General features: G+C 35.4%; 1 protein-coding gene across 1 annotated transcript in view; it reads right to left on the bottom strand.

Annotated features, from left to right (window-relative positions):
• Positions 1–5,500: 5,500 nt before the first annotated feature.
• The window catches only part of GABRA4 (gamma-aminobutyric acid type A receptor subunit alpha4), a 72,126-nt gene continuing 55,005 nt past the window's right edge, over positions 5,501–22,621 (bottom strand). The window contains exon 9 of the mRNA XM_003985405.6: positions 5,501–12,630. Coding sequence (XP_003985454.1) covers positions 12,100–12,630 — 531 coding nt within the window. The 3' untranslated portion in view covers positions 5,501–12,099. The remainder of the gene's footprint in view (positions 12,631–22,621) is intronic.

The raw sequence follows: 22,621 nt of genomic DNA, 5'->3' as shown, positions 1-22,621 counted from the left end.
AAGTTAGAGCTATATTTGTTAAAGTTAAAGTTGTATTTGTTATTTAAGAAAAAGAAGATATACAATCTTACAACTTTGAAATATATACATTTGAATCCCTCTCCCATTTCTGTGAAGTAAATATCAGAATTATGATTATAGAGCTATCATAATACCTTTAGTTGAGAGCAGTAAAAACTGTTGTTTTGGCCGCAGTACACAATCTTAAATTGAAATTCTATGAAGTAATTTGTTTTGCTTGCTTCTTTTAAATAATTAAGTATTATTTTTATCAAGATGCATGAATAAACTGAAAGCTACTGCTGGCGTACTGTTGGCATCCTCTTTGGCAATCAACTAAATTCAAATTACCCAGTAAACTAAACCTACAAATTGACAAACACTATGTTAGGAACCTCAGTTTGTCAGAAGACAATGGGCTTATTGGTTTTAATCTTGTCATACTTACAAGATAAAACTGTAAACTTTTGATCCGGGAGCCTGGCCTATTCATTTTTTGCCCAAATATAATCAATCCATATTTTTATTTATTTTACAAATAAAAAACGGATCTGTTATCAAAAACTGTAATTTAATACGAAACATACTATAAAAGAGTAAGTAGGAGAAATGGATTAATTCCACTAAGAAGAATCAGAGATGGCCTCTGTTAGTGGAAATATTAGTGCTGTGGTTTATAAAAGGTTGTCAACAAGGGCAGGAAAAAGGCAATCGAGGAAAAGGACTTAGCTTGAAAAGGCACAAAGGGAATTTCAGAGAATGTTTGTTTAGAGAATTTCATATAGTCCTGGGTGGCTAGATCAAAAAACAGGTAGAAGGAGAGGATGAAGGTGACATTAGAGTTGGGTTGTTTTAGGCCCTGAATGTCATGGTAGGGAATGCCCTTTTTGTCCCAAAGGTGATGGGAGCCAATAGAGACGCTAAGGCAAGTGTGAAATGAGCAGAAATAGCCTGACATCTGCATGTAAAATGGGCAGGGCTGAAGGGATGAGCCCAAGGAGCGAGAAATAAGGCCACCACGTGAGCAGAAATGCAAGGAGTAGTTGTATAATGAAAAATGAATTAGGTATCATTCAACCTTTATGAGGAATGCCAGCATTTTAAGTCTGCTCTTTGAGGGAGTATTTGAATAATTCAGTTAGCACAATCTCTACAGGGCATTTTCAATTCTATGTATGGTTTATTCTTAGAGTGGCCAGAGGTATTATTCTATTCACAATGCAACCTTTTCCAAAATAAAGAGTAATAGCTTTTTACCTCATATTTGTTTTTCTGCTAAAAGAAACATTAGACTTAGTCTTACTTATGAGTGAAAAAAATATTGTTCTCATTTATGTTAGAGTGTTTTATATTGTACGATGTATTGGTTAGAAAAGTATATACTTGAAAATATGCAAAAATGGAATTATTCCTTTACCTTTTCCATTTTGCATGCAGAAGAAAAGGGATTTTTGTTCTCTCCATGGCACTGCTAGGGATACCATAAACTACAAAGGAAGGAGTTTTGATATCATACTATATTATGTTTACACTATGGACTAGTAGGGAAAATGCAGGAAACTGAAGTCAAGGAAGAAATAGAAATGTATCAGAATGCTGGAGTAATGTGCCAATGGAGATATCTTCCCCTGTTAAGAGTACACATGTATCAGTCTGTTTAGTTTTCAAGTGATAAATGCACGTGGGGCATCTTGACAATAATATTATTCCACAAGCAGACATATGGTCCTTACTTAATAAATAATGCCACTGATTAGCATTTATCTTAATACTAATGATACAAATTCATGAATCCATTTGCCTAGAATACCAAGCTGATGAATGTTACCCTGAAGAGTTTTCCAATGAGAACATTAGCCAAACCAATGTGAAATAGATGACAATATTTGACATTTTCCAGAATAAAAAGAGAGGGATAGCATCTAAGTACTCACATGAGGGGTGTAGACTTGACTTCAAGAAATCATGCTAGAATATAGGTAAGACTTTCATGTCATATTTCTTGTGAGAGAAATTAATTTTCAGAATGCACAGGGGGTGATAATATAGGTTAGGAAACATGGCAACCAAGTTCATGATTACTGAAATACCCCAGTGTTTTTCATAATCAAGCGGCCAGGAGTGATCTCCAGCTTCCAATTAGTCAGAAAGAAAATTAACTCTCAACTATTCTGTTTCAAAAATGAACTGTGTAGAAATTATTCACAAAGGATAAGAACGAATTAAATTAGGATAATTTAAACAATTGAAGTAATCCATCTTGAAAGGTAATAATACCTCTATGTGTTCCATTAATTTATTTGTCCTGTATCTCTATTTATATTTGTGTTTGAGAATACTTCTGTCTGATTTTGACTTCCTCTTCCTTCTACATTATTTTATATTCTCTATTATCAGTATTGAATATTATAAAATAATATTATGTTGAAAATAAAAGGCAGGCACTTTCTATCTAGTGTTCAGTTCCATTGGAAACAGGATCTGGTGCTCAGTGTGATCTATGGGGGGAAAAAAGCATTGCACAAATCACTACACAACAAAGGTGCTACACACTTTAAATATTAAAATTTTAATAGAAATGGTCTCCTAGGAGTAGAGAATTCCCTTTAGATTTGGCTGATAGAACACCATAGACTACGTGGTTTAAACAACAGAAATGTATTTCTCACAGTTCCGAAGCTGGAAGTCCCAAGATCTGGGGGCCAGCACAGTCAAGTTCTTCCAGGCTGCAGATAGTCAACTTCTCAGTGTATCTTCACATGGCAGAGAGCAGAGAGAGGAAGCAGGCTCGAGTGCCTCTTATAAAGACATGAGTCCTATTCATGAGGACTCCACCCTCATGACCTCATCTCATCCTGATTACCTCCCAGAGGCCCTATTTCCTAATACCATCATATGGGGACAGGGTTCAACCTATGCAATGTTGGAGAGACACGAACATTCAGTCCATAAATGAACAAATACAGTTAAATATGGAAGGGATTTAATTACTATGTCATAAAAGCGAACAACAACAAAAGAATACTACATGTACTATGTATTTTATTAGTTATGTATCCATACAGGAATGTGTGTGTCTTTGTATGTGTTGTGGAATATCTGTGGTCCTTTTTTTCTCTCAGGTGCGTTCTCTTTTTTAAACAATACAAATCGAAAAGCCTAAATTTTTCTTCAGAAAACAATTGTTTCAGAACAAGGAGGGTTACATTCAAAATATTTCATGATACATTATAAAATATAAAAACAAAACTAAAACTTTCATTAAGAGCATCAGAGTGTTCAAAGCATTTCATCTCATCAAAATAATTATACCTATTAGTCTGAGCTAGATATTGAAAAGCATAAGCTCACTTATTTTTGTAAGTTAACCTCATTCAGTTTCTTAGAAATTTACTTTGGTCTCACGAGTTAGAATTAAGTCATAGATTGCTATACTGTATTCATTTGGATGCATCAGAATAAAAATGACATGTAGATACATTTGATCTCCCTTTAATCAATCAAAACCACATACGTGAGGTTTTTATTACACCACATCAGATATCATGGGCCCTGTAACTTTTCTTCAGGTCCATATCACCCGCAAGTAATTTTCCTGACCATGAAAACTTGGGAAAACTATAATCGAGACAACGGTATCGGTCACGCAGGGAACTAGAGGTAAGTGAAACTAGGAATATTCACGAATGAGGGAAGACTTCAAAAGTGAAATATCATGTCCAAAACAATACTGTGGCCAATTTAAAAAAAAAAGGATATTTATGTACAGAAAAAAGTTCTTAAAGGAAAAAACAATTCCAAAGATATTCATGTTTATTGTTTTAAATTTAAATAGAAAAAAATGCATTAGATACAATGTTTGCATTTTAATGATCCCAGAGTTTAGCTCCAACATAGTTATCTTAAAATATAAGTATCTATGATCAAATTTTATAGAAATTTAAATGCTTATTCTTTTAAATACTCATCCTCTAGTGGAAAATCAAAACCTGAATTATTCCAGAATATTACGCTCACATATCAATTTTGTTTTAACAAGCAAAGGAGGTTTATTACCATTAATAGTTAAGTTTAGCTTTGAGAAGCAAGAGAAGTTTGCTTTAAGGTCATTAAAAATCATTTCTGGGGGCACCTGGGTGGCGCAGTCGGTTAAGCGTCCGACTTCAGCCAGGTCACGATCTCGCGGTCCGTGAGTTCGAGCCCCGCATCAGGCTCTGGGCTGATGGCTCAGAGCCTGGAGCCTGCTTCCGATTCTGTGTCTCCCTCTCTCTCTGACCCTCCCCCGTTCATGCTCTGTCTCTCTCTGTCCCAAAAATAAATAAACGTTGAAAAAAAAATTAAAAAAAAAATCATTTCTGGGGCGTCTGGGTGGCTCAGCCAGTTGGGCCTCCAACTTCAGCTCAGGTCATGATCTCACAGTTTGTGAGTTCAAGCCCTGTGTTGGGCTCTGTGCTGACAGCTCAGAGCCTGGAGCCTGGTTTGGATTCTGTGTCTCCCTCTCTCTCTGCCCCTTCCCTGCTCATGCTCTGGCTCTCTCTTTCTCAAAAATAAACATTAAAAAAAAATAATTTCCTAATGAATTATTTTAAAATACAAAGCCAATATTTCCCTCTTTTTAAAACAAATGTGTAAAAACCTGGGGATTAAAGAGTATACATATCATGATGAAAAAATAAATAAAATGATAAAAAAACAAATTTGCAAGAATAAAATCATAATGACTATGTAATACTCTTACATAAAATAAAATCATCAATTTCACGGGTCAAATGTGATTTCTATAAGCTCAAAAAGTGTGTACTTTGTAAGAAAACTGTCTTCCCATGTAATCAAAACACCTGTATCTCTTGACAAATTTTAAACTGTTTAAACTATCGCACTTTATTATTTGCTATTCTGATTGAGCAAGAATAATGAAGCTCAAAGGATAACAAATTTAGTTTTCATGATATGATAAAATATGCATTATTATTTTTCTATACTCCCAGAATGAGGAATACTTTTAATTGTGCAACTACACAATTTAAAATTATTCAAAGAGCAAGCAGATAAGATTTTTTTTCCTGTTTGTGCAACACTACAATTGAAAAACCAAACAGAGTATTTTTTTCTTCTTCAGTTCTCAACATTTTTAACATAACATTGTTAAGGATCTTTCATCATTAAAGAATAAACAAGCAGACAATTTAACCTCCTGTTTACTATGTCCATTCAATGTCTTATAGCATCAAGTATGACTTTACCTGAAGACTAGATTTTGATTCATTTTCCAATAAAACTCCCTTAAAGTTATAAAACTCTATCTCATCAACCAACAATAATTTTACATATCTAGAAATATGAAAGTTCTGATTGATTGTATATTTGAACTAGAAAACGGTATACATAATCAGTAAAATGAAAACATACATGTTCCACTTTATCAGCACACATCCGCGTGGATGGAATACCGCATACTGCTCACAAATACAAATGAGTAAAAGAGAATGTCAGTCAAAGGTTAACTGCAATAATATTTATTTCTTACTATTATAATTTCCTTTCCCTCCCTTAAAGGGAAGTGTTTTCTATTGACTGTGTTATCACAGATTTAATCCAGGTTTCTTATCTGATTCCAGTGACACCTGATATACAAAAGGGGAAAACCACAGAGCTCTGGTTGTCAGCCAAAAAATATCAGTAAAAGACACTCTGGTCAACCCTGGCCTAATGGAAATATAAATGATAGATGATGATTCAGTTTAAGATGGTGAAATAAAAGCATTTATAATTTACTGCTCTCCGATGAAATATTTCCAAAAATAACATAAATAATAAAAAAATGAAAAAAAAAAAGAAAATGAAACCACATGTGTAATTATAAGTAATTGGCAACAAATTATGATAAATAGCTTTCGAACAGGGACATATTTTGCACTAACAGGAGAAAAGACGTTCACTGGCACATATCTTGGATAGAATGTAGATTACACAAAGTGTCATAGTTCTGAGACATTCTTCAAAGACTGTTTGAAGCCTCCGTGAGATGGAAAGTGGACAGGCAAGAGAAAAACAAAATCTGTCTCCAGAGAATTCCAATTATGTATCTCCAAATGGTGGAATATGGGGATAAGGAAAAAAATGCTGACAGACTACATTTGATAGTTGTGAAACAGCCTGCTGGATAATCCAGACGACTAGCATTTAAGTGTGAGATGGGAGGGAGAGGAGACAATCACTAGAGGGCTAACAACACAGAGAAAGTAAAACTGAGGGAGTTTTACATTGTGAGCCACGTGGAGCACCGAATGTCAAAAATAGAGAAAAATATGGTCCCTGGGCAGAAACTAAAACAGATTTGGGGAGGTGGGCTTGAAACCTGAAACTTAAATAGCTACTGTGGGCTGCTCTGATTCATTCTCCCACCACTGCCCACATAGAGTTCAGTAAATAGCTGGCTTCATTCAGTGATTAATAGAAAGAAATCAGCCTGAAACATAGGCAAAGGAAGCAAAAACGCAATGAAAAAGCAAAGGAAGTTCATACCAGAGACCATTTTTTTTTTCAGGAAACAGAGGAAAAGTTTATATAAGTACTTATTTATAGTCTCAAATAAATTATAGGCATGATCTCATTAATATTAGAGTGAAAAGCTCAAAGAAAAGATACATTTTAATAGATTGTAAAAATAGTAGAAAGAAATGAAAAAATGAAATGGCACAGACCAAGAAAGCAATGGAAAAAATAAAACCATTATGAAGTTAAAAATTACATAAGAGGTCACAAAATAGAATAAACACAACTGAATACTCACTTGGGTTAGGGTTGACAAAAGTTGACAACAAATTTAAAAATTCAAAATTGATGATAAAGAATATTATAAATAGTTATACAGGCAAAAGAGATTTAACACAATTAGCATTTGGAAAGAAAAATTACTTAGACACACTATAGGATAAAAACTTTCCTGAAATAAAGACTGAAATGTGGAATAAGAAGACATGTGTTGCTTGATTCAACACTAAGTTTCAACAACCTCTCCAGTTTTACCCTAGTTTTTTCCATCTTATATTTAGATAACATAAATTGAATGGTTTTTAAATTATTTAACAACTTTCACATGTGAAATACTTGACTCCTAAATTTATGAAATTCTGTCTTTTGATCACTCTATTCTTCTATACAAACACGTATCTCTACAGAAGTAGCTGGCATGATATTCATGAAATATTAACACTTTCTTGGTGGTGAAATGTTGAGACTGTACATTTCTGCAATGCCTGCCTTCACTTTTAACAATTATGTATCATTTCCACAAATGACAATGAAGTCATTGGGATTTAAAAAAAGAAATGAAATGCAAAGATGAACTGAGAGAGAAAAGAAAAATGAGACTTCTCAATTCTTGTACTATTGCCAGATTCATGGCCCTTCCTTCCACAGCTCGTACAGCAATCAAGTGATTTCTCTAAAATAGAAGCCTGACATATTCATTTTCATCTTATTATACTGCAAGATTTTCAATAAATTGCCACTAATCCAGGATCAAACCCGATCTGTTTAATTTACACAAAACTCTCTAATCCAGTCCCAACAGGTCTTTCCTACATGAGCATCTTTCACTTCCCTTAATTCACCTTCTTCCTACTACCTGGAACCACTTGTGGTAAGAGTTCCTCATGTTTCAGGTGGTGGGATAAAGTGTGCTGTTTGTTTGTTTGTTTGTTTGTTTGTTTGTAGAAGTAGGCAAAGGGGCTGGAACTCCAAATTTTTCCACACAATTCAGTTCAATATCATCTCTGTGAAGCCTTCCCTGCCATCACTCTTTTTTTCCACACTATAAACCAAGTTAAAAAATTATGTGCATCCTTTTCCACCCTCTGTATCAGCACCATGCTGCACAATAGTAAAGCCTGATGCAAAAGAAAAAAAAACATTAATACTGATCCTATATTTACTTAAAATTTGGGTATTTTGTTAATCATAGGTTTTTGCATCAAGTTTGATTTTTTTAAATACTCTTTCAAAATATCATTTATCCTGATTACTGATTTCTATATATTTTTTGTTTCAGGTGAGGGCTCACGCATATCACCCTAGTTTTAGCCCTCCTCTATACTACTGAAACAATCCATAGCTACTCATCTACACATCTATTATCACTACCATACTGGGACCACATAAAAGGAAAGGAACCAGTTTCATTTCTCTATGTATATCTAAAAATCAGCACAGTCCCTAAAATGGAGCAGGAACCCATTTAGCAAAGATGAATAACAACCCAGAAAAAGAAATGACCAATTTTTTTTTAGTTTTTAAGAGTAAAATCTTCCACAGAGAAGAAAATATCTAATCTAAATGGAGAGGGGTTTGTTTGTTTGTTTGTTTGTTTTGTTTTTGTTCTTTTTTTAAGGTCAGGGAACTGTTGTTTAATTCAAGTCATGAACTTGGAGTAATTAAGCAGTGAAACCAAATCAGTTTCTTTCCCCCCATAAACATCTATTTGTGGCACAAAGTATTGAGTGTACCTATTCTAATATATTGAGTGTAATCCATTCTAAGAATATGCCTGTATTTAGTGTACTATGAGAAGCAGAAAATATTAAAATTAAAAGAAAGCTTAGATATTATTTAATCCTCCCATTCTCTTATACATAAGGAATCAAGCCTAGCAAGGTTAAGTGACTCGTTTAAAACCACAATAGGGTCAGAACTTGAAATTAGGTCATCCATTTCTCCACCTGGTGTTTTTTCACTGGAGGTTTTTTTCACAAATCTAGAAGAGGGGACCATTGGAAAATGGGAGAATGGGGAGTAGGTATTTTTTTCTAGGTCAGGCAGAATTGACCAGTTCATGGGTAAAATAAGTCACAAGCAAATATCATACTTACTGCTTGAACCATGGTCACTGCTAAGGTGATGTGGTTGAAAAATGACCTTTCAAAGTTAATTCCAGCCCCTTGCTGTAGTCTTTGTCACTGGCTTCTCTATGATTCATTTCCATCGGTAAGAGAGTGACTCTACTTTCTGCCTACTCTAATTCAAGGTTTGTGGGGTCCGATTTAAAATATACACTGCTCAAATACTCTGTATATTAACAAGGGCAAGTCATTTTTAGCTGCAGATTAATCATATAAATATATTATTATACCTAGTCATGCCTGGAGTAAATTGGAAGTAATTATGTAGGAGTTAGTTACCAACTTGGAGTTGAAAGCTAGAAAATGGATATTGGTTCTGAATAAGAAAATTCTGAATTTCATCTTTAAAAGATCGAGCCATACAAAGTCACCATTCTGAGCCAGAATTCTTCACAAATTACCAAGACTCTGAGCTCTCCTAATGACTCTTGCAAGATTTGCTCATGGTGAAAAGTGACTGGTCCTTCATAAAAGTGTTTTGTTTAATGTAGCTATGAGTTATTAGAGAGGTAGGAATGATGACCAAAATAAAATATTTAGCTATGACTTAATTTGATGAAATGCAGTTAGGGAAAATAAAATATGCATTATTATTATTGTTATTGTTATGAACATTGTGTACAAATGAAATAATCCCTTTTTGTACTAATCATTAGACTTCCTTTCTGATCAATTTATTCTTCAAATTAACAATTAAGAATCCTTGGTTAGGGGTTCCTGGGTGGCTCAGTCGGTGAAGCGTCCAACTTCAGCTGGGGTCATGATCTCACAGCTTGTGGGGTCAAGCCCCTGGTTGGGCTCTGTGCTGACAGCTTGGAACCTGGACCCTGCTTTGGATTCTGTGTCTTCTTCTTTCTCTGCCCCTCCCCTGCTCCTGCTCTGTCTCTCAAAAATAAGTAAACATTAAAAAATTAAAAAAAAAGTAATCGTTGGTTAATTTTGCCCTTTCTCTTTGTTGGGCCACCTGACTTGTCCTAAAATCTTCTTCACAAAGAAAAAAAACCATAGGCTCACCTGGATCCCTTGTCTACAAATCTAATATCATTGATTTTTATCCCTTTAAAATCTGTAAAATTTATAGAAGAATTTCTTTTGTAAAAAGGAAGCCAATAAGATATTTCTTAAGAATAAGCCAATGAATAAGTAAGGAGTATATTCTTCACTAAAGAAATAAGGTCTTTTCATTGGAATAATAAACAATCATAGCTTCCAACCACAATTTCAAGAGTTGTCCTCAAGGCTAGAAATCTACTTACATTCATAAAATAATTTGTGATAAGCTTTTTTATACAAGTACTCTTCATTAAATATTTACATATGTACAAATTTTATTTGGCCTCATATTACTGGTATCAATTTATAAATGAGGGCTTGGATTGGATGAATTCTAAAGCATCTTTCAGCCTTAAAATTGTTAGTGATTCTAGGATATACCTAGAGTGATAGCAAAAAAAGGTATCCTCAGATATGACTCACAATATTTGGCATTTGCAAATTTTACAGTTCTCATATACAATCATTCCAAGGCAATTAATAACTGAAAGACTAATGTCAATTAATTAATATTTCTTTTCTAAAAATAAGAGATTTTTGCTTGGAAAGTGGCCATTTTTATCAAAATGTTCCCCCAAACATCCAGAATACATTCATTCACACAACCTAGATCAGGAAAAAAAGAAGAATAGAAGAAAAATCTGGAAGCAACAAAACAAAAAACTAGACCTAGATTTAGTGTCATAAGACAGCTGCAAGAAATTTAATTAAGTTGTTAAGCCTACCTAATGAAAAAGAAAAGTCAGTACATGAAAATCCTGATAAATTGCATTAACAGAGTCAGCAGAATCCTACCCCTTGGCTATGAGTTTTCTTCTTTACTCCATTCCTCGGCTACTCTTTTAATTTTAAAATACCCTAGTTGTGATACTGTACAAAACCTGCCCCCCCCCAAAACACTAAACTTCCCAGAAATACAAAACTACAGACACAAAAACTTCCCAGAAGATTAGCATTTCACCAGCCAAAATAGATCTATGTTTGGAAAAGCATCTAAAAGGCCTTGTATTGAGTTCCTAATTGTGATGATTCTGATCAAATTCTATCCTACTATTCTGATCAAATTTGAGACAGATAATTTATAGGATCTTACAGTGCCTAGAGTTTTATTCTCTGGTAGGCAGTGCTTCTTACTTAGAGAACCATCTGTACACATTTTCATGTATTTTGAAGTCAATTGCTAAGGTTGTGCTAACGTGTTACCCTCTATCGGTATAGGAGAAACAGATGTTTTCAATATGTTGTCAGACTCTAAATAAATTTCTTCCATTAAAGAATGCAATGTTCTCTGCTAGTTTATGGTTCGTTAGCATGCATTGACTGTTCTACTATTCAAGTAATATCGTAGGTTAAGGTGAAAGAGCTTTCCTAGAGAGACAGTGTCTAGCATAGTGCATGGAACACAGTAGGCTCTGAATAACTATATGTTGAAATAATACATAACTGAATGAACTACTGTCAAAAAGAATTCATACAAGGAGTTAAACTTTGGCTCAAAGCACAGATTTTTCAAGTCAAGTGTTTTAAGTCCTGTTTGACCAACATAAGACAGGGAACATGTCTTCGCTGGCCTTTGTTTTTGTTTTTTGACGCAGCAGAGGTTTCACTCTATTAGTCAGTATTTGTTTTGTTCCGTTTTCCTTTTAAAAAATGTTTCATGTAACAGAGAAAGTCCTTTTCTTGCTGATACTAGAAGAATCTCCAAAGGTCACCGCATAGGATATCCAATAAACAATTCTGATTAAGGGCAGTGCCACTGGGAAATTTAGGGTTGTTGGTTGATATTCATAGTGTATATTTAAAAATGTCATAGTCTATTTTCAAATTCCAATGCATAAATATGAACCATGTATCTCTAATAGCCCTATTTCTCTTGTCCCAACTTTCCAGGATGGTCTGTATTTCATCTAATTTGAATGCTGAATTGATTCTATTCAAATCATTTTTCTGAAATGAAAGATGGCTCACTCTCTCTTCACTGAGGGATGGATTAACTCTCCCAATAACTGGCTTGGATTGTTTTTGAATGTAAAAATTACATAGGCTTTTTATTTTAATAAAGAATAATGGTTTATCTTTAAAAACATGTAAAAAGGCATTCTGTATTAAGGTCATCATCTTTTAGGAAACTATTCTAGCAACAAAATTACATTAGACTTTCTGATTTCTCCATAGTGTCCTTAGATAAATAAACAACCCAATAGACCATGTTAAATGCCCCGAATGTTACTGGAAAGAGAATACGGGCATATTTGTCTATTTTGCTTGTGCCAGACCCAGACGGCGGTGGGGCAGGAGGAGTAGTTGCTGACAACTTCCCAGAAGCCCCTGTGGTATTAACAGTGGTCTTAATTCGCTCCAGTCTTGATCCAAACACACGCTGGGTAGAAGCAGGTCCAGCAGAAGCCTGTTGGGGCACGTCCCCAGTTCTCCCAGGAGTAGAGGGAGGAGCAGAGAGAGGTGCTCTTGCAGCAGATATTGTTTCGGCTGCATTCGCATGGCTGAATGGGTTTGGACTGGAAGCTAAGTAAGACTGCGATGTGCCTTCAGAAGATCCTGGAATAACTGTGGAGGATTTGCTCGAATGGTTTCCCACCTCAGTTCTGTTGCCAGCATCAGATTCAGAGTGAACCAAGGCATTTGTTCTTTTTCTCATATTCAGATTGGCATTTGTGTTCTGAAAAGGTATATTAAAAATTACAATGATTATGTCATTCTATGTAAATTAATACAAAATTAAAGGGAACAAATAATTAAAATTAGTTGTTTCTGTGATATAAATGTTTACTCATATACGATATCCATTCAGCCTACTGTAAAAGCTTAAAAATACCTAAGGAAAAAAAAAACATGAATACATTTGAAAGTGAATCCAAAATCTTCTATTTCAAAATATTTCCATTCTTATAAATGGTCAGAAGTTAAATCTATAGAAAGATTTGGCTATTAAAGCTCTAAACTAGAGTTATGCTTGATTTTATTTGAGAAGTTCATGAAGATAGCGATACAACTTTCTTCAGTTTTATTGTAAATGATATTTTGTGATAGGTTGTATACACTTCAATGAGTTTTATATATGACTGTTTTATAAACAGCAAGAACTGTACTTACTCTTGTGCACAGAGAAACAATAACAACCATATATATGTGCATGACATTCCTTGAAAAAAGGAAACTCCAAAAGCTTAAATTTCCAAATCCCTGAAACTTATTTTCATAATCTTACATGGATGCACACACATTATTATAAAATCTGGAAGGCCTAATGCATTTTATTTTTTCACCACAATAATGAATATACAAAGGAACACTAGTTTTAAACAAAATTTTAGGGGCGCCTGGGTGGCGCAGTCGGTTAAGCGTCCGACTTCAGCCAGGTCACGATCTCGCGGTCCGTGAGTTCGAGCCCCGCGTCAGTCTCTGGGCTGATGGCTCGGAGCCTGGAGCCTGTTTCCGATTCTGTGTCTCCCTCTCTCTCTGCCCCTCCCCCATTCATGCTCTGTCTCTCTCTGTCCCAAAATAAATAAATAAACGTTGAAAAAAAATTTTATATTAGACATATAAACAGCATCACCGTATCATTGCATAAATATCTGAATTCAAACTATTTACCAATAAAGAGTATTTAAATCAAAATGGAACTCATCCATTTATTTTCTCATCCCTTTATTTTATGTGTAGAACAAGACTATATTTGAATAAAGATGCATGATAAAGTTTAAAATTAATTCTCCTTATATTCCTACAGGCACGATAAGTAACTGGATAGCCAACTATAGACTGTCCATGCTAATGAAGGAAAATAATTGCTCAAATGATTCCCAAAATAGTCATGTCTGTCTTTAGAATATACCATGAGTTTTTTGCAAAAATGCTTCCTCTTTAATTATGTTTATTCTAAGCTACATTAAGGGTATAGTGTAATTACTTTCTATACCTTCTCCTCTTACCATTTTATGAAATAGGTGGTGAGTGAAAAAAGGAGGAAGGAGAGGTGAGAGAGAGAGAGGAAGAAGACCAGCTCACAGGTGGGTGATTAGAAGGAGACAGCATACAAGAAATGTCACAGATAATATCACATACAATTAACTGAGAGCTTATTTTACGGAGAAATGTTTATTCTACAAATAGAATCCTTTTTCAATACTGCACCCATCAAGTAGGTTGAATGTGTTTAACCCATATGTAATATATTTGTGAATTATGGCTGCGAATTTGCTAAGTAGAGAAAGAGTAAAAGCCTCACAAAATGTAGAGTCAAAGATCTGAGAGGTTTACAAAGTATTCTTCATGTCAGGCTGGAGTATTCTTCTAAGCAGGTTGCAGTCAAACTCATGAGAAATTGTAGTCTAACATATGACACCTAATTTTGGTGGAGAAAATTGAAACCAAAATCGACATCAACATAAAAGCTAAAGATACCAGGGGAGCCTGAGTGGCTCAGTCGGTTAAGTGTCCACCTCTTAGTTTCGGCTCAGTCACAATCCCATGGTTTCATGAGTTTGAGCCCCTCATGGGGCTCTGTACTGACAGTGCAGAGTCTGCTTGGGATTCTCTCTTTCTCCTCTTTCTCTGCCCCTCCCCTGCTCATGCTGTCTCTGCCTTTCTCAAAAATAAATAAACTTAAAAAAAAAAAGCTGAAGGTATCATTGTTTACCCTGCACTTTTACACTTTTCCTCTACAAAGCACATTGTAAATGTCAATTAATCCTCAGATTTTGAGTCCCTTTTTACATAAAGGAATAATGCTAATTGATTGACATTAACTTTGAAATGTCATACACACAGTGAAGAATATACGGAAGGATAAGTTATATCCACAACATTAAAAGAGCTAACCCTATCATTGACAAGATGCATACCCACACACAATACAATCAAAAATATAACAAAAAGTAAAATATAGTGAAGATCAAACTGTAGTAAAATGCTGAATATATTAAGAAGGGAAGGGAAGAGAGTAAGAAAGGATCAATTAAACAAGCAGGAAAGAAACGTATTTTTCAAGTATAATCTGATATTTGCATAATGTCTTCTTCCACCAGAAGTTAGGTTGCCCTAAATCTTTAAAAACTCATATTAATCCAAAAACTAAATTCTAAGAATTAGAGATTTCTACTTCTGGTCAAAATGGAGTAAGAGGGACTGAATTTACTCTCCTGTATAAATGACAAAAAAAATAAAAAGAAAAAGAAAAAGAAAAAAAAAGAAAATCTGGACAAAATATGTGAAACAATTATTTTTTGAAGACTCTGAGCCTTAGACAACATAGAATCATAATCATCAAGAGAGAAGAAACAAACTTGAAAGTGTTTCCATGCTGTGGTAGAGGAGAGGAGAATCCAGGAGAAATCGGACAGATTCCCTGAATTGAGGAGTTGGAGCTGAAAATCTGGGGAAATCAAGATGGCTAGAATTCACAGGAAAAAATAACAGAGAAGTGTACATAAATACATACATACATACATACATACATAAGTAAGTAATAAGAGAGAGATAGAACTCCAAAAATCAGAGAGTAGCCATTGACTATTTTGCTAAGCACAGATCAGTTTGAGAGTGAAGTACTACCTGGCCATAAAAAGAATGCCCTAAAAGGATGAGAAGAAAGTACCTGAAACACAAAGCCAGAAATAATGCCTGTTCCCAGCAGTCAGACCACAAAATCTCACCATTCATGGAGCGCTTGGTAGAGTACTAAGAATGCCCTTGCCTCAGTAATATGGAATAATTAGCCCCAAACCCACAAAACTCTAGTTCTGCTGAATGAATTTTAAAAGTAAGACCTGAAAGAATGAAACTAACTGTAAGTGACTTAGCTGGGCCCCAGAAGAAAGTGCAAGAACATTTATAGGATTCTGTCTTCTTTCCCTCCAGATCAGTATCTTTCTGGAACTTCCTGAAATCCCAAATGTGAATCATGTTCTGTATCTTTGACTAAATACAAAAGCTGCACCAATTCTTCCTCCTTCTCCATAGTCATGCCCCATGTGATATGAATTTCCCATTCCACCCCATCAAGAGATGGAGCTTATTTCCCCCACAGTCTTCCTTATAACTTTTTCTGGCCAACAGTATGTCGCAAAAATGATGGTGTGCCGTTTCTGTCTTAGCCTTAAGACTTCTTGCTTCCACTCTCTTTCAAAACACTGTCGTCAACACCACTTGTCAACAACAAGCTAGGACTAGACTGCTGAAAAGATCCTTTGGAGCAGAGCCAGTCACCCCAGTGAGGCTAGCCCAGGTCATCCAACAGCTAGATGACCACTAGACACATGAATTTTCCCAGCTGAGAAAGGATGAACCGCCCAACCAAGCCTAATAAAGATCAACAGAACTTTTCAATTAACTCACAGGCCTGAGATTAAAAGATAATGTTTACGTATGCCACTGAAATTTTGTACTTATTTGTTATGCAGTATTATTGTGGCACTAGATAACATGCTTAGACCAATTAAATCAAGGGTCCTAATATAAGATATTGCCAAACTTCTAGTGAGGAGAACTTCTCAGACATTCTGGGATAAGTGGAAGGCCAACCTACCCAGAATTCATCAAAGACCATTAGGGGGCCCTGTTGCCTAACTACAGACACCAGCTAAAGGACCAAGATATTTTGCCCTTTATAATCCCATTCTTAAAAAACAACTGTATTTTAAAACTGGGAGAAATTCTAAAATTGCATTTCCTCACTTTACAGTAGAAGACAGTAGAGCAGAGAGGTTATAACTTGCTGGAAGTCATACAGTAAGTGACTTACTGAAGTGTTTTTACCATGTTGTACAGCCCCTCAATAAACAAATGTGGAGGCATTAAAAACTTAACAAACTACACCTATGTATTTGAGTCAGTTAAGTACTTGTAATAGCCAATAACACTGTTAAAAATTTATTCAAGACTTAGGGGTGCCTGGGTGGCTCAGTGGGTTAAGCATCCGACTCTTGGTTTCAGTTCAAGTCATGATCTCACAGTTCCTGGGTTCAAGTCTTTGTCGGGCTCCACGCTGACAGTGCGAAGACTGCTTGGGATTCTCTCTCTCTCCCTCTCTCTACCCCTCCCTGGCTCACTCTCTCTCTCTCTCAAAATAAATAAATAAATAAATAAATGAACTTAAAAAAATGCTTATTCAAGACTTGGAAATCAGAAAGGACTACAGCATATTCTTTCAATGTCATATGGAACATTGTTTAATAAGCCCACCCAAGGATTATTAAGCATGTAGGAGAATTTACTTGACCTTGATTTTGCTGTGTAATATTGGATTCAAGCGCAAACACTGTGGACTTTAACTTGTAGACTCCAGTCCAGTAGAAAAGATCACTGTTGCCCGGTATAATATTAATTACTTCTATATCTAACCGGGTATTTATCCTAGCACTCTTTTTCTTTAAAGTGACTACTTTTAGTCCTTAAAAAGATTTCAAACCAGTGTTTCTATTTATGTGGTTCCCTTATTAATTAATGAGTTGGACAAAACTTTGACAGATGTCCATTTCATGTTTGTATGAGTTCTATTTTCAATGGTTTAAAAATTATATTCCGGCCACATATACTATTATATTCTCATGACATCTACTATCATGACATCTACTATAAATATCACAGAAATTAAGCATAGACTTGAAGAATATGCCTAGAAAAAAAGAACTGACCCAAAGCAAAAGAGATAGGATCAGTCTAAAGTGACCGGAAAAAAAGAATCATAAACACAAGTAGACATTTGACTGATACCACCACTCACCAATCTGGTTCTTCACCTACATTCAAACCACCCTGTTCCAGGAGAAGCTAAGAGTATTGTTTTATTCCTCACCCAAGTGTAGGTATTTATCTGAAGGATACAAAAATGCTGATTCGAAGGGGCACATGCACCCCAATGTTTATGTCAACAATAGCCAAATTATGGAAATAGCCCAAATTTCCAGGGACTGGTGAATGGATAAAGAAAATGTGGTATATATATATATATATATATATATATATATATATATATATATACATACATACACACACACACAATGGAATACTACTCAGTGATGAAAAAGAATGAAATCTTGCCATTTGCAACAATGTGGATGGAACTAGAGGGTATTATGCTAAGCAAAATAAGTCAGAGAAAGACAGATATCATAGGATTTCACTCATGTGGAATTTGAGAAACACAACAGATGAACATAGGGGAAAGGAAGGAAAAATAAGATAAAACCAGAGGGGGAGGCAGACCATAAGAGACTGGAGGGGAGGTGGGTGGGGGGATGGGCTAAATGGGTGATGGGCTTTAAGGAGAGCACTTTTCGGGACGCACACTGGGTGTCATAATGAAGAGATGAATCGCTGGGTTCTACTCCTGAAGCCAAAACTACACAGTTAGTTAGTGTTAACTAACTTGAATTTAAATGAAAAAACAAATAGAAAAAAGAATCAAAGAAGCAAGAGACTTTATGAAAATGGAGGGAGCAGCAGGAAGTGTGCCACTAGGATTACCACTCCAAAACAAAGATCAAATCTTTCTGTTTTTTCTCGGTTTAAAAGTATTAGTGAGCTTTTAGAGTATAAAGACTACCTTATTAATCACTCTGGGCAAATGCACACAGCAGGCACCTACTTCGTTTTTTAATAATTTTTATTGAAATGGATATATTACAGAATCAGGATTCTTTTCAAATGAAAGTAATTGAAGGAAAAGTATCAAAAATGTTCTGACCTCCAGATTATCATTCCATTGCTTATGGAGCAGATTTCTAGACGACTGCAGATACTGCCTAAGGTGCATGTCACCCTGACGCAACCCCAGGTCTGACTAAGAATGCCTAAGGTGTCTCAATATTCATATATCAGAACACACATAAAGGAAAGCAGAATTAGACTCATTTGGGGCTTAAATCTTCGCTTTCTGCCAAGTACCCAAACGATACTCAAGTTATTTTGTACCGATTCTCATGGTCTACTATGTAAAAAGTAGTTGTCATTTTCCATGATGACAAACCACAAAAAGAGTGAGAAGTCAACTGACCTACCTGGCATCGGATTCACCAGGAATACTATTCACACAGTCTTCGAACTTTGGAACAACTAACGTGTCAGAGTGATGTAAGGTTGAGACTTGAGTGGCCTCATCACTGTTCAGTCAGTATTCAGCAGACACACAGTGGTTGCAAACAAGAAAGCACCTGGGCTTCATCTGAATTTTAAAAAATGGTTTAGCTTGAAATCATTTTGTCGTTAGTCACAACAGCCCAAAGCAAGGAAACTGGTGGGACAGAGATGCGAGGCAGCAGACTCAAACATTACCAACAAATTCAAGCAGCAACAGGCAAACGGGAGCAAATCCAAGCCATTCATCAATCATGACTGTGATCTGACACGATTTCTAGAGAAGTATTATCAACTGCAAAAAGAAAATTCATCTCAATTTATTACTCTAGCAGCAATGAGATAAAGGGACCAAGGCGAGCTTTGCAGAAGACACGCTACATTCATATGGCTCGCTTGAGAAGCTAATGAAGTTTAATAAAATGTAATTTAACCCTTCTAAATTAAAAACAAACAAGGCTAGTAATGAACATGTTTATCTTCCAGAATATCAATGAGTCAAATATTTTTAAAAAAATCCAATAATGGAAAGACATTTATTCCAGGCCATCTGACGGGGCTGCAGGGGTGAGCCACATATCTTATTTAATAAGGAAATAAACAAGTATGGTAGAGCAGCTGAAACTAAACTCCAAGGTAATGATTTACTGAAGACTATCATTAGCGTTTTTAGAAAATGCTGCTGCGTAGAAATGAAAAACATCCCCTCCAAACAAACATGCTAAATATTTCATAAATAGTTACCAGGGGACTCTATCATACATTGAACAGCAAAATGCAGAAAGGAAAATGCTGAGCACTCTATTTATTGTATTTCATTTTCTCCCCATGTTAGCATTTAATTCAATGTTTGTATTTCCATAAGCTATGGAAATACTACTTTCAATATCAGGCACTGGGATAAAGGAAAAAAAAATTATGTCTTCAATTTGAAATTACCAGAGAACAAGAGCTTAAAGGATTCATTGATTTTCGCTTTACATATTTAGACGTTGAAAGTTTAAAATATTAGGATTTCTTGAAGACATGCAAGGTGGCGGTTACTTTTATTTCCTAGTGATTCCCGGTGCTTCTTCCTATTTGTCAAGATTTGTCTATTAAATATATTGCTCTAGCAGAGGAAATCTCTTTGCCAGAGATTTCACTACTCGGAGCAGAAGTTCTCAGCTTGATCAAGTGGACTTGACCAGAACTGCTACCTGGAATTGCTTCAGAAGGTGCATCCACCAATGCTCCCAACATAACCCTAGAGAGGGTAGAGGGCAAAGGACACTCCACTCATTTTATCCGAATGCAAACACTAACCTGCATGAATTTTTTCTTGCTCGTTAACGAGAAGCAGCATTATAGTCATTCTAAATGTTTATAAGAATAATCTGGGAGCTAGTTAAAAACTCAGATCATATTTGCAGAAAGTCTTATTTATTCATTATGTTATTGCCCATCATCAGAGATCAGAAATCGGGAAACACTTGCTAAATAATTAGGACTGTGTGCCTCTGAAATCAGACAGACCTGGACACAAGCACTGAATTTGCCATTTGCTAGCGTTGAGATATCTGGCAAGTTACTTAACCTCTCAAAACCTCAAGATCTTTGCCAAAACAGGAGTTATAATGGTACCTTCCTTATAATGAATAAATAAAATAATACATGTAAGGCACTTACAATGTCCAGCACCTAGTAGGCATCAAATGAACATTACATAGAAATAGTCCAGGAGAAGGCAGATAATGAGATTGTGGTCCCCACAAGAAGGTATGTCACACATAAATAAATCACCACAGTAAATGAACTTTTAGAAGATATTATCTGTATTTCTATAAAAACATGGCCACCGTTTCTAGTAACTAGAAAGGTGGGAGAACACTGAAGCAAAGGGCAGTCTATGGTGTAGGAGAAAGTCATGAAAAGCATGTTGCCGGCTGAAATGAGAAATAAATATGAGGAAATACAAAATGCACTACAAAGTTAAAATACATATTGGACACAGTAAATGTGGAGTATTAACACTATAGCAAATCCCATAATGTATGATGTAAGACAAATATAAAAAGCTCTTCTGGGAAGTAAATGGCAATAGCAAGAATAGCAACAATGGTTAACTTTTGCTGAGTGGTTCTTCTGCAACTGGAGTTCAGCTGACATGCTTTTAACTAATTAGCTACCACAATCGTACATCATGCTCCATGCAGGAAAAACTATAGCCACAAGTATTTCAATGTCCCAAAATGATGTGGGGTCCATAAAAGTATTTATTGTATTATATCAGATCACTGGTCTCTTTCTGGAACTTTCCAAGTATTAGTGAAGTCTGGAAACTAGTGATCAGGGAAGCAGCAAAGACTGCGGAACCACTATATTCCAACCTAGAGGAGGATATTCCTACCACACCCACATACACAGAACATTGGCAACCTCCTTTGGCTGGCCCACTTTCTAAATATAATGGAATATTAAAAAGCATTGTATCTGTGGATATATTGGTCTGGCACCATAGTATCACTCTCTTTTACATCATATTTTAATTACAGCAGTCAAAAGGACTTTCTTCCGCGTTGAAATTGGATGCGGGAAATGGGGCAGCGAAGGCACTAGACTTGGGATACTAGAAGGCAACAAATGCCAAAGAAGGTAAAATAATCAAAATATTAAGAGGTTTTAATCATTACTGTAGACTGAACGGTAACCCCTCAAAATTCGTATGTTGAAGTCCTAACCACCCACTGTGTGGCTGTATTGGAGACTGAATCTTTAACGAAGTGACCAAGGCTGATTCAGGTCCCAAGGGTCAAGCCCTGATCAGATAACACTGGTATCCTTACAAAAGAAGAAGAGGCACCAGAGAACTCTTTTTCTCTAACAAAAGAGGCTACAACAAGAAGGCAGCCGTCTGCAAGCCAGAAAGAGAGCTCTCACCAAAAACCAAACCTATGGAAACCTTGATCTTGGGTTTTCTAGCCTTTAGAACTATAAGAAAACACATTTCTGTTGTTTAAGCCGATGTTGTTTAAACCTATGTTGTTTTGTTATGATGGCCTAAACAATTATCTAACTTCAATAAAATTCAATTTGAGGCATATATATTTTAAGATTTTTTAAAACAGTGAGCAGTAACTGACCTCATAAGAAAAAAGTAAAACCTAAACAAACTTGCAACTCTCTTTTTAGATATTTTCTTTGTTTCTAGTCTGTTTTCTTCTCTCTTTTACACTGAATATAACTTTCTGAAAATCCCAAATCCTAGATAGAGTTAAGATACAGGACATTCAAAGAAACTAAGATGGCTTTGACAGGAAGGAAGCATTGATTTCTTTGTCATCTTCTTAATTTTCCTTGATGAATAAAAATGCTTATATATCTACCACGGATCATCTTCCTAAACTGTCCTAATTGCCTAGACATAAGATACCTCCATCTTCTCTTCTTTTCAGCTTCTTTTCACTCACATCTGAGGAACTTGGTGGTTAAATGAGGCTTTAAATCTTCTAGTTTGGACTTAGATCCAGATCCTTCTTAAATTATTTATTTATTTATTTATTTATTTACTTATTTATTTATTTATTTATTTATTT

This window comes from Felis catus, chromosome B1 (assembly GCF_018350175.1).
Source record: "Felis catus isolate Fca126 chromosome B1, F.catus_Fca126_mat1.0, whole genome shotgun sequence".
Lineage (NCBI taxonomy): Eukaryota > Metazoa > Chordata > Mammalia > Carnivora > Felidae > Felis > Felis catus.
The sequence above is the reverse complement of the archived record's forward strand: the minus strand, read 5'-3'. Positions and strand labels throughout refer to the sequence as shown.